Source organism: Hevea brasiliensis, chromosome 7 (assembly GCF_030052815.1).
Source record: "Hevea brasiliensis isolate MT/VB/25A 57/8 chromosome 7, ASM3005281v1, whole genome shotgun sequence".
Lineage (NCBI taxonomy): Eukaryota > Viridiplantae > Streptophyta > Magnoliopsida > Malpighiales > Euphorbiaceae > Hevea > Hevea brasiliensis.
In genome coordinates this window covers 2,518,332-2,531,778 of record NC_079499.1, presented here as the reverse complement: position 1 = coordinate 2,531,778, position 13,447 = coordinate 2,518,332, and the positions used below count along the sequence as shown (strand labels likewise).

Below are 13,447 nucleotides of genomic sequence, written 5' to 3'. Positions count from 1 at the left end.
CTGTTTATATAAATAATTAATTAAATATAAAATATTTATTTTTATAATAATATTTATAAATTTTTTATATATTATATTTTGAACAAATAAAATTTTAATATTTCGTAGAATTGTTAAATTTTTAAAATATTTTATAATAATAATTTTTTTATATAGATTAATAAAAAATTAAATAGTTTCAAGTATTTTAGAGTAATAATAATTAGATTTGGGTCAAATTTAATTAATTGAGGATAATTTTTATTCAAATTTGAGCGTTAAAATTATTAATTAGAGTATTTTACAAGTCCATTATTACTTATCACCATTATTACTTATCACTTATGTTCACCTTATGACTTATATATATATATATACACATATATATTGTGATTAACAAAGGAATGAATTCCATAATCTTATATTTAATATAAATTTATTTTTTAAAATAATTAATATATTATTTTTTAGTGCATCGATATATACTCTCTTTCTCTCACTAAATAACTATAATTTTAGTCATAAGAAAAAAAAAATTATAACTATAATCAATTTCAAATCATTTATTTATGGTCTGTTAACTTCAACAAAATTAATCGCCAGACCTCTTCTGAGGCAGAACAATCTCTAAGAATCATTGATTTTTCTTTTCTGAATTATTTTTCTGAAACTCTTGCCATTGACAGATGGGTTAGAACCAGAAGTGTCCCAACCAGGCAACCACCAACTCAAAGGGCAGAGAGTTACACTCCATTTTGGAGAAGGTATGGTAAAATAAAGATTTATAAAATAAAGTTTTTTTTTTTTAAATAAAATTTTTAATATTTTTGAATTTTTATAATTTTATAGTGTTTGAAAGAAAAGTAAAGTCTTTTTAAAATATTTAGAGATTTTAAAAAGAAATTTTTATTAATCTACTAATTTCATGGATTGAAAAATAAAAATTTTTGAAAAATTTAAAATTTATATTTTAAAAAATTTTAAATTTTATATTTTAAAAAATTTTATACTCTCTCAAATATAAATTCAACATTTTTAGACATTAAAAAAATATCTTATTACTTAAAAAAAAAAACTCCTAATGAAGGCTTAAATCACAAAGTAATTTTTATTTTTATTTTTTTTAACAAGAATATAAAGAAGCGCACGTGTAGCTCGTGCAAAATAATTCTTGACCAGCAATGGAAACACCCAGGGCAGAGCGGCTAATAGCCCGTCCGTAATCTAAATGGAGTTTGCAGGTACCACGTGGCACCGTCCATTTATTTAAATTTTAAAAAATAAATGTACAATAATCACCACCACTCCCAAACACCGAAGGAACAATAAAAAAAAAAAAAAACTCGTAATTTGAATTAATTTTAAATAGAGTTTTATTTTAAATTATTAAATAATAATTAATAAACTATATAATAAAATTTATCTATTTCATTCTTTATCATAAAAATATTTAATTTTAACATGACTAGATAAATAAATTTAAATTTAATACATTTTTATTTATTATGTCTTAAAAATAATAAAAAATAATTAAATAATTAATAATTAATAATATATTAATATTAATAATAAAAATATCTATTGAGAACGCTTTATCGTAATATATTGATTTATCAAAGTTCAAACCGTAAAATTTTATTAAAATGACTAAATTAATACTCAAAGCAAAATATAGTGCTTTGTTGGATCAATAAGGTTACTATGCCTTGTTTGGGTATACTATTCAGGGTGAAGAGTTCAAAGTTCCTACCTAAAGGGTTGTACTGTGGTTGAAAATTGAACCAAACACACCTTAAAATCCAATATGAATCAATTACCTTAAGACGAATGCACAAGACATCACATGCTATCTCACACACACAAATGGGTGGCTTTAATTTTAAAATTTTCAATAAATATTTTCTATTTAATCCACTTGAAAATGAATAATGATGCCATTTACCATCATTGTGTTCTTTCACTTGTGCTTGTTCAGATTATTGATTTCAATTTGTCATAAATATTAGAAAATTTAATTTTAATTTAAAATAATTTAATTTAATTGATGAAAGTGATTTAAATTAATTTTTAATTATAGATTAAATTGACCAATTCCTATTTAGAATTGAACTGTAGTTGGATTTATTGGCTTGTATTATAATAATAAGAGATAATTTAGTTTCAATATATTATATAATTCAAATGGAACATATTCATGAAATAAGGCATAAAATATTTGGTTTGAAAAGATAAAAAAAAAAGAGGGATTTGGTCCAAATTGTACAAATGGTTGTCTAAAATAGTTATAATTTGAGGAAGCTCCCAATTTGGTATGAGCACATGGTGGTGGGTCTTTGGTATAATCAAATGGTTGAGTTGCGATTGAATATATGCATGAAGAAATTTCCTATAAAATAATAACAGAAGAAGAGAGTTTGATAGTTGAAAGTTCAGAAAAGGTGGCCGAACTAACTTTGATTATAATAATAATAATAATAATAATAATAACATCAGCATAAATGCCTCATTACATGAAGGCAAACTCTACTCAAAATTTATTTTAAAAAATAATTTATATATAAAAAATATTTTTTATTATTTAATCATAATTTTAAATTAATAATATGTATTTATATTATATATATATAAATATTTTTATATTTTAATAAAATTATTAAAGTTTAAAAAAATAAAAAATAAAAAATAATTTTTTATTTTAAAAAAATAAAATAACTTTACTTAATTTTTTTAAAGAAAATATTTTTCATTGACTCATTTTCTTAAACGTCCTAAATATTAAAAAATATAGAAAATATTTTTCGTGAAATAAACAGAGTTTAAATCATAACCTCTGTGTCATATAAATTACATAGACGATAACTTAAATTAAGGTATGTAATAATAAAGTATTTAAATTTTAATTTATAACATAAAATTCTCTCATTTTTTTAAATAATAGAAAATCTGTGTGACATTTAGTAATTAATTTCTAAGTTATTTTTATAGACAAGTACTTATTATATTAAAAATTATATTTTTTCTTTATTAATTTGATGCTTATAAAAAAAAATTATATTCACAATTAAAATTATCCATATTAATATTTTAGTAACCCATAAACTATTTACTTTGAATTATCAGTAAATAAAAATATAATTTTTTAATTTAATAAATATCACATCTATATAAATAATATAAAAGCTAATTAAGATAAGAGAGTTTTGTAAAATTTACATACTTTACCATTGTATACTTTAAGGTATACTTTATCCATAAATCACATAAAGAAATCAATTTATAAATCAAATTTTATGTAAAATTCTAAATTTTAGACGCTAGAATGCTGTCATCTGCTAAAATTTGTTTGATTGGATGATCTTGCACACAAAGGATAAGGGCCTTATGGATAAGGGCTAAGGGAGAAAGCATTGAAGAAATGATGAAGAAAAATTATCAAAGCCAATCAAATGCCATTTTGCCACCAAAAACGACCTTCTCCAATCTTATCTAATAATAACCTTTTTGAAACATTGTGGCTATTCAATCAAAACTTGGGACACAACTTGCAGATGATGCCAAGAACTCCAATGCTTCATTTTTGTTCTCTTAGACCAAGAAGACAGTGATGTTTACTTAATTCGGAGTCTGAGAAGTTTGGGACTGGGCTGCTTGGGTTCAGAACTTGAATATTGGTCCAAGCTCTAGTCCATATCCAAGTCTCAGAAGTTTCAGCCCCTCAGCTCACGCTTCCCTTTCTCAGTCTCACTCTCCATTGCCGCTTGGGATTACCTTTTCTTTTCCTCATTTTACCTTTTGTTTCTTCCTCTGACTGGCATTCTTAATTTCTTATGATCAAATAAATTATACTTATTTAGCAATAACATTATTTTATTTTTAATAAAATTATTTTTTTATTAAATTTATTACTAAAATGATTTATTAATTTATAATTCTCTATTTGTTATTAATTTTTATAATTAATTTAAATTTAAAGAAAATAGAATAAGGACACATTATGAGCAGTCTGCCAATAGGACATGCATGGCATATCCATGTCCTAACTCCTAAGCGTCTTACATTAGAATCAGAAGAGCATATGAATCCTACAGCATCATAACTTGAAGAGAAAGAATCACCTACAAAGATTACTTGCCTCTACTAATTAGCTTATGTTTGATTCTTTGTCTTAACAAGAATCCTACTTGAAGTTCTCATCAAGTCATCCTCTTTTCAACATCGGCCTTAACAACAACTCTTCATATTTCCCCTCTTGTCCTATTCTTCATTTCCTGTCAAACTCGTTATAACTAATTGACTGCCATGCCACTCCACCATGAAAATAATCCTCACTTCTTTACACCACAACAGCAGCGTGAAGGCCAACATCCCCTGACACCACCTACTCCTGCGGGGACCCCACCTGGTCCAGGCCTGCTGTCACAGCCACCGCAGCGTCGGGACCGACAAGAACAGCCACCTAGTCAACGTGTTCCAAAACCTCAACGCCAACCCTCCAAGCCACAAGGACAGGTTGATGGCCCATTGCAAGCTCCATGGAAGCAATCAGCCCCACGTCAAGAACAACCACCCCAATCTCATCCACAAGATCAACGACATGATGGTGAATACCGTAGTCCCTGGATGTTCCCACACCATCCAGATGAAGACCACCGCAGTCATGATCCACTGCGTGATGGCAAATACCGTAGTCCTTGGATTCCTCCACCATCGCAGAATCCAGATGAAGACATCAAGATCAGTCCCCCGCATACTCGTCCACCACAACAAGATCAGCAATCCAAGAAGCCCAAAACTACCGGGGTGACACAACCACAGGATCAAGACCACTACCCCTTCCGTCCCAATGATGGTCTCCCACCAGCACAGCAACAGGACCGCTCTCGCCATCCTCGTGGTTTGAGGACTCCAGCACCCCAGCAAACCATGCCAATAACATGGTTAGGTGCAGCCTTGTGCGCCATTTTCTGTATTGTAATATTCCTGGGAGGCCTCATTGTGCTCATTGTATATCTAGTCTATCGCCCACGTAGCCCTTGGTTCGAGGTGTCTAGTGTCACTTTGAATGCAGCCTACGTCGATGCAGGTTCTCTGCTGAATGCTGATATCTCTTTGCTTGTAAACTTCACCAATCCAAACAAAAAGGTTGGTCTGGAGTTCAGTCACATGATCATTGATCTATACTATGAGAATACTCTCATGGCAACCCAATATATCGAATCTTTCTCAGCACCAAAGGCTCAGTCCAGGTTTGCGAGTGTTCATATGATAACAAGCCAGGTTCGGCTTCCCATGGGAGACAGCGCACGGCTTCAGGAGCAGATAAATAGAAATGGAATCATATTTGACGTCAAAGGAGTATTTCGGGTGCGATCTAAGCTGGGGAATTTCCTTACATACTCCTATCGCCTTTATGGTCATTGCACCATCATGGTGACAGCTCCTCCTACTGGTGTCCTAACAGCAACCAGATGCAGAACAAAACGTTGAGTTGTTCTGTCTCCCATAAGAATTAATTTTGCAGTGTCAATAACGATTCTTCCTTCTTGCTTAATAGCATCTTCTTTTGAGTCTAATTACAATGTTTTCAAGGAAATGCCTCTTCTCCGCTTTGGATTATTTCTATCCCATTTTCATCACATTTGCATACTTTCTTCTTCTTCTTCTTTTCTTTTTCTTTTATTTTTACAAATGAATGGAAATCATCTGCAAATTTCTGAAGCAAATTGTAGAAAAATGGAAAGCATACATAGACCTATTTAATATTGTTGTTAGAAAAAAATTGCTTTTTTAAATATACTGATTAAAAAAAATTAAAAAATAATTTAAAATTAAATTTAATAAATTTTAACCATAAAAATTCTAAAATAATTAAACAGCTTTTTTCAAATTGCTTTTTTTAACGACATCTAACATGATGCTTTTATTTAGAAAAATAGTTTCAGACCTCCAAACAAAATACTGCAGCGTTTTCCTTTGTGATCAGTCGATGTAAGCAGAATTCGACATTTACGAGGCTAGAGTCCTCATTCCAACCCCATCAAGAAAAGAACACAGAGAGACTGCTATAAAAATACTCATAGCATAAAAAAATGGAGGAGAAAACTTCTCCTTACAATAGGCTTATTTACAAATGCTCCATATGACGAAAATTACAAAATGCCTCAAAAACCTGGCTAGTCCTTTTCAGTCCTTCACATGGATAAGAAGTATATTAAATAATACAGTAAAAGAAAACAATACACGAATCCAGACCAGCCAGTTTAACTCCTTACCAAAATGACCAAATAAACCTTCCATGATAAGAAAACACAAATTCCACACTTCAGAATCTCCTGCAATGATCTCTTGTAAAGAAGGGATGCCTGAGGGCTTCATGAGCTGTTAGTCTGTTAGAGGGATCATACCTAAGAAGACCTTGCAAGAGATCAATAATATCCCCAGCGGAGTGATCAACATGCTGCATTACTAGATTCTGCCAACAAAAGTATATAAAACAAAAAAAAAAAGCGTAGATAAAGATGGACTTGTCCTATAATAAAATTTTCTGAAACTTGTACACGGGAATGGAGTGATACAACTCCAAGGTAACAAAAGTAGTTCATATGCACCTGAAGGCGAGGTAACTTCATGACTGCTTTGATGCTTTCCCGGGAGGTTGCACAATCTGGCCAGTCCAACCTACCCTTTCTAACATACTTCTCTGCATGCCGGCTGAATCAATCACAACCCCCCACCCCCAAGAAAAAAAGTGAGAATAAGTCTTGATTTAATGACATTTTCCTTGCAAAAATTTAGATGCTAAATATAACGGTATCAGAAAAGCTCATACTCTGCTCTTCTCAACATGTGCTGAGGTAATGGGCCCAAAACCCTCTCCATCATTGCCAAGTGCTCTAAGTTCTCATGTGTCTGAAACAATGCTTCTCCCTGAAAACAATTATACTTGCATTGTTTAAGCTTTTTGGTATTAGAACATAATTTCTGAAATTCAGAATGTAAGAACCTACCGAGCAAAGTTCTACCAAGATACAACCAACACTCCATATATCACATGGATAACTCCATCCAAGCCCTGATCAACAAAGCAAGCTTATATATTTGATTACAACAAATAAATGATGATAAAAATCCATGCAGAGACTAAACAATAGCTGAATAGCACACCTAGAATAACCTCAGGTGCACGGTAGTGCCGGGTTGAGACAATATAGTTGTGCTCATGATGTCCATAAGCTGTGCTTCCAAAGTCGATAACCTTAATAGCACTTGACTTTGGCAACCTCTTGTAATAGGCCCCTTCAGTTGGAGAGATTGATGGAGCCTGAAATAGTAGAATATTAATGAGGTTAAAACTCACAGAAGACCTTTATCAAACACAAATGGTAAGGCAAACAGAAATTTGGATAACTGGAGGATTTTCATTACTAACATAGTACGTAGTGATGCAAAAACATCCACAATGAAATGTGTACCTTATAGTCTGGTATTTTAACATACTCTGGAGACACAAAAAGTATATTCTCTGGCTTCAAATCTGTATGGATGAGGCGTAAATCATGCATGACTGCAGACAATAATATTTAAAGAGTCAACACAAGTATTTTAAGTCCAGCCTCATCTCTGACAATGCCTTGGTGAGGAAATGAATTCCTTAACGAGGAAATGAATTCCTTAATGGAAAAAAAAATGGAGAAAGGAGTAACTTTTATCAACCAAACACAACTGAAAAGGTGAAAAAACCCCCTAAACTGTATAACAATGTCGTCCATGCAACATAAGGTAAGGGAAATAGCAGAAGCAACGACTACACACATGCTACACATTCCAAGAGTTGTCTGCCAAGCTCACGGACAAGATCAACCGGAAATGGGCGATAATTATTTTTCCGAAGAAAATCATACAAGCTTGGTCCAAGCATCTCAAATACCTGTTCAACCATTTCAATCCACCACCAAGTCTTAATCCCCAGAATATTTATGAAGATGGGGAAATGACATTATTGTAAATAAATTATATACTTACAATACAGATATGATTACGATAATCAAACCAGTTTCGTATTTGAACACAACTGCAAAGAATAAACCCACTTAACAATTGACACAGTTTACCCCAAAGCCTACTAAGAAGCAAATAAAGATGATCGCAATTGCACTCACCGACTGCCATTTCTGTCATACTTTCCTAGCAGGTGGAGCACATCAATTTCCAACATTGCTGCTTCACGATATTTCTTTGTACTTCGTACAACTTTTACAGCAACCAGCTCTCTTGCTTCCCTATCCCAACATTCCAAAACCTGGCCAAAGGTGCCTGTGGAATAATAAGAATTTAAAAATGCATGCCAAGAGCGAATATATACCATTAGGACATAATTTCTTCCACAGACAGAAAGAAGCTAGAAAGAAAAAAGGCAACAGTTATAAAGAATCTGGTAGGTTTCTTGTTTGAAAGTATTACTAACCTTCACCAATTTTCCTCTGGATCTTGTCTGCAGGTACACAAGCAAAGGAGCATAAGGAAAACTTGTAAATTAAAATTAAAGCACATGAAGACCCAAAATAACAAGACTAATAAGCTTCAAAGCTTTTAAATTTAGTTAGACTGGTGTACAAAGCCAGTGAAAAGATAGAAGTAATTAGAAAAAATAGTGTTTTGAAAGAAATGAAAGTTGTTGTAATTGTTATTGTCCATTGTTCTTCTCATCCTCCTTTTATATATATAAATATGCCACTAGCTAGGCAGTATTTAGTTTCATGGGCAAACTAGTGCAGTTTAGCAGGACAGGGCAGAGCATGTGATGCTTTAAAACATATTAACTTAGTTTACACACATATATAACACCAAAATTACAAAAATTGTCTTGAAAAACTTCAAACTTAAATTTCAATAAACCTAGACTGTAAGGAAAAAACAGACATAGTAATTAAAATGGAAAAGGCAATATCATTTATGTAATAACAGGCAATTGGTTTGTGAAGCTTAATATGCAGCATAGCAGGTCACATTATTATAATGTAAAAGCCTATTCAATGGTGATTAAGTGTAATTACAGCGAGAGGTTAAATTCTCCCCAAGAGCAAACATGTAATGTCCATCTTTGTCATCGTCTCGCCATGGGGGAGAGCCTTTTTGAGCCAATCCCTTTACAAATAGACTGGCATGGTCTGGAAGTACCCTTGATGGTCCCATGCTTGTTCCATTTCCAACCTCTTGCCCATAATACAATCCTGACTGAGCCTACACACATTCATTTGTTCATTTTTCGCATCACAAACAGTGATTAAAAAATTACCCGTTCCTTAATAATTCACTTCCCTGATGTTCTCTTGTACCAGACCAAATAACAACTCCATAATTTTTAAACAGTATCAGAGTAATCAAATTGCAAACATCACAAGAAAGAAAAATAACATCACAAAATGCTAAGCAATCAGATTCTAAGTTCATGAAATTATTATATAAGCAAATACCTATGCCATATATAATTCAACTTGATGAAACTCAACTGAACAAGTCTCAGTTATACACTAGACGCAGTTAGCTATATGAATCCCTCTTCTAAGCTTCTATGCCCTGTTGTGATACTAAGAATCAAAAAATTAAACTACAAAATTTGCTAAGAATCTTCAAGATCCAAAAAAAGACCATCTTAAAATTTAAAAAATAACCCAGCCAATATGGCAAAGAGCCTAAGGCTCCATATGTTTTGACATTTATCAACCAATTATATGATTTCATCAAGCTAGCTAGATTGACATAATAAAATTCACTAATCTCAATTGAGTTAAATTAAGTTTCTAGGAAAATATTTCCAGGAGGAAATTGAAAGATCTTTTTTTTTTCCCCATCTCTCTAAAATTCCATTAATATCCAAGGGCATATCACCTTAAATCCTCCAAAATTTCATCATTTCCTTAGCTACCATTTATTTTCCATATGCAACAATTATATAAAAGGAGAAAATTTCTCCCTCAAGCTAAATGAACGCACATGAAAAAAATTTCACAAAATCCATAAAGAAAAATCAGAGCCATCAAGGAGAATTATTCCCAGAAATTTTTTTTCAGAGGGAAACAAACAAAGGGATAAACAAAAGTTGATTTAAAACCAGATCCAATTTATTTTCTTTAAAAAAAAAAAAGAAAAAAAGAATAAATAATACCTTCGTGTGAGCTTGAGGAATATCCCAAGCAAACCTGGGCCTCTTCCTGGGACGACGATCCATATGATTGTGAGGAAACTGAGTGACATAATCCATCTCCATCAGATAATTGATAGAAATCCGAACCCTAACTCTAGATTGACGGATCGACCGATCTGTGATCGATTAAGCTTCGCAAACAGGAATAATTGCCCTAACCCTAGTTCTTTCGGACTTCTTTTCCAATAGTTGATCTAGACCGTTCGTTTTCGTCCACCATAGTTAGATAGATACGCCTCGAATTTAACCGTGGTTGAGTTAGCTATTTCTTAAATGGCATATTTTTTATTTGAAACAATTCTTTTTTTGTTTTCTTAGAATATTCTTATTTTTATACTTTCTTTTAAGGAGGTGGGAAAGAAAATAATGAGGTCTTTTAGATTTTATATTACGTGTAAAGTATACATAAATTATATAAAAATAAAAATATTTTATTAAAATTATTATAATTTTATCAACGATTCACTTTTATCACTTTTATCACTAAATCTTATTTGCACATATATTTTATCTATTAATAAAAAAAATTACTAAGTAAAAATAAAAAAAAAAAGCTAAGTGTCAATTCTCAATTTTCAAAAATTTTATTTTTTTAATTCTTATTTTTTTGTTAAAAAAATAATCTTTTAGTTTGTTAATTTTAATAAATAATATATTATTTAACTATATTTTTAATTTTAATGCAAAAGTTTTAATGGGTGTACATTAATGATGGACATTGATGGCATTGCAAACGCTATTGTATGATATCTTTACTTAATTTTTTTTTAGAAAATACAATATCTTTATAGTAGAAATCAATAAAAGATTCTCACATTCTTTTTAAATTATTAGAAATCTCTTAAAATATTATTAAGATTTTTTTTATAAATTTTAAATTATTTTAATATCTCAATAATTTTTTTAAATAAAATTTTTCATCACAATTTTAAATTATAATTTTCAAACAATTCGGCAATAATAAATCAATAATAATTGGATCCTCACTATTGCTGCCAGCTCTATGGGCCAAAGAATTTATATATCGGAAAGGGAAAGGGGAATCATAACACTCTCCTTGTAGTAATTCTGTGCATTTTACTGTTCTGATGATTAGTGTCGGTCTGGACAGTTAAAACATTTGAAAAAATATTTAAACTAAAGTGAGGAATCATAATTAACTCAAATATTAATAAGAAAAATTTTAAAAATAAAATACAACTAAGTTAAATGAGCCGGTGCCCTAACGATGGGTAACTTAGTGAGAAGTTGTGGTTCTCGCAACTAAGAGCCCTAGACTCAGCGGAAAAATTATAAAATAATTATTGGGACTCCAGAGAAGGGTCATTGAGGTTCTTATGACATTAGAATGCCAAGAAAATGCTTAGAAAAATTTTTCAATTAGTACAGATAATTTTGGTCCGTTAAGGCAAACGGATGGCATTTTGGTCATTTCGTCTTTAGAGATGATTTTTGGCCAACTTATCCAGTTAAATAAATAATTTATAAAGCATAAAATATGATTAAATGTTGTTAAAAAATTTAATTGAAATTAATTAGACAAGAAATAAAAAGAAAAGAAAAGAAAATGACATTATGACATCATAATAATGTCATTAAAGTTTTTCCAACCTATCCCATATGGACACATGGCATAACTTTATTTAAAATAGACTTAATGGGCTAAAAATTGAAGAAAAATCAGAATTCTCTCCTTTCTTCTTTTCCTTGCCGTAAACCACTCCTCCATGGCCACCATGAACAAGCTTTCAAAGCTTGATTTTCCCTAGCTTCTACACCATAAAACCCTAGCCTAGCAACATAAAAAATTATTCTATCATCTTGGTGAGTCTTTTGGGGGCAAAAATAATTAAAAAGAAAGAGTTCTTACAAGCTTTAGATTAGCTCCCTAAGAGGTTAGTGACTTAAACTTATGTTTCTCTTCAAATTTATGTTGAATAAGTATAATTGAGTGCAAAATTGCAAAGAAATTTGCTAAATATCTTGTGTATGTCCATCCCAAAATTTTGGGCAGCCTTGAACCTAGTAGAGTTTTGAAGGTTTCTTAGAGTTAAATTGTAATTTGGCTGCGTTTAACATTAATACTGTAGCACCCCCATTTGCATAGCCTGGTATATTTCACTGTTCCGGTGACCGAAGTCGGTCCGGACAATTAAGGGGATTAGAATCATATTTAAGACAACTAGATGAACCATAAACACAAATAATTAGTAATGTCTAATTAGTTAAGTATAAACAAGAAAAACAGAACATAAGAAGTTAAACGAGCCGAGAGTCACAGCGATGGGTGACCTTCTCGGGAACGACTGCGAAGTCGATTTAAACTCAAATTTCTATCCGTAAAATGTGACGCCGCGGTTCTTAGGATCCTTATAAACACAATGGAAAAGAGAAAATCATGAAAAAGAACTGTTAAACCAGTCAAATAATTAGGTCAGAGAGCCAGAAGAAATATGAAATTAATTGCAAACCGGAATAAACTGGCGAGGGGCAATTTGGTCAATTGACCCCGAGAGCTGACTCCTGACCTAACTGTCAAATAAAATAGGAGAAAAGAAAATTTCAGAATCGAAAATTAAATAAAAGAACTAATAGAAAAATAAATAGAAAAAAAAGAAAATAGAAAAGTCAAAAGGTGATGACATCATGCATGACTTCATAAATGATGTCATAAAAACAATACTTAATATATTTATTTAATTGAGATTTTGGGTCTTCCATAAGGATAAAAACAAAACAAAAGAAAAGAAAAAAAAAATCCATTTGGTCATCTTTTCCCTTGAAGCCGCCCACCTCTCTCCCTTAGTTCTCTCTCAAACTCCATTAGAGCTCTTAAGTCAAGCTTCATAAACCTTCAATTCCACCATAAAAACCTTACTCTCCAATATTAAATCTTGTAGTTAGACTTAGATAAGGAGCTTGACAACAAAAAGAAAAAGAAAGGAAGGAGTTTTGAAAAAAAGGAAATTCTGCATAAAAAGGTTAGCAATCAAATTTGATAAATTGAGTTTGATTCTTACATTTCTAACTTATTTAGCTTGTAAATATGCTTATAATGAAAAAAAAAAAATTGTGAGGGACCATTACTGAATTTTGGCCAGCATAAGGGGGAGGGTGATTTGCTTGATTTGAATAGTTTGAATGGGTATATAAACCTTAGTTAGTTGAATGACTATGGTTAAAGGCATGGAATAAAGTAAATGCAAAAAATTAGTGTGAATTAGGGTTTGGATATTAGGGTTTAGAGACCAAAAATGTGAAGAA

At 31.2% G+C, this 13,447-nt stretch overlaps 2 protein-coding genes across 4 annotated transcripts; one reads left to right on the top strand and one right to left on the bottom strand.

Annotated features, from left to right (window-relative positions):
* The first annotated feature begins 4,207 nt into the window (after positions 1 to 4,207).
* On the top strand, positions 4,208 to 5,601 carry LOC110639535 (early nodulin-75-like). Its single transcript, XM_021790531.2, has one exon. It carries the CDS (start codon positions 4,279 to 4,281, stop codon positions 5,464 to 5,466), a length of 1,188 nt encoding a protein of 395 aa, XP_021646223.2. The 5' UTR covers positions 4,208 to 4,278; the 3' UTR covers positions 5,467 to 5,601.
* Positions 5,602 to 6,039: 438 nt separating this feature from the next.
* LOC110655439 (serine/threonine-protein kinase AFC2) lies at positions 6,040 to 10,410 on the bottom strand. Of its 3 annotated transcripts, XM_021811722.2 has the most exons (12): positions 10,145 to 10,410; positions 9,033 to 9,219; positions 8,444 to 8,470; positions 8,139 to 8,292; positions 8,002 to 8,050; positions 7,792 to 7,906; positions 7,452 to 7,543; positions 7,144 to 7,300; positions 6,987 to 7,051; positions 6,809 to 6,906; positions 6,588 to 6,690; positions 6,040 to 6,451 (listed from the first exon to the last, which is right to left on the bottom strand). In XM_021811722.2, exons 1-12 carry the CDS (start codon positions 10,244 to 10,246, stop codon positions 6,302 to 6,304), a joined length of 1,299 nt encoding a protein of 432 aa, XP_021667414.1. In that variant the 5' UTR covers positions 10,247 to 10,410; the 3' UTR covers positions 6,040 to 6,301. The 3 variants fall into 3 exon arrangements, with proteins under 3 accessions (XP_021667414.1, XP_021667415.1, XP_058005653.1); XM_021811723.2 differs by lacking the exon at positions 9,033 to 9,219 and having other exon boundaries at positions 10,145 to 10,397; XM_058149670.1 differs by lacking the exons at positions 7,792 to 7,906; positions 8,002 to 8,050; positions 8,444 to 8,470; positions 9,033 to 9,219; positions 10,145 to 10,410 and having other exon boundaries at positions 8,139 to 8,291.
* Between the last annotated feature and the right edge of the window lie 3,037 nt (positions 10,411 to 13,447).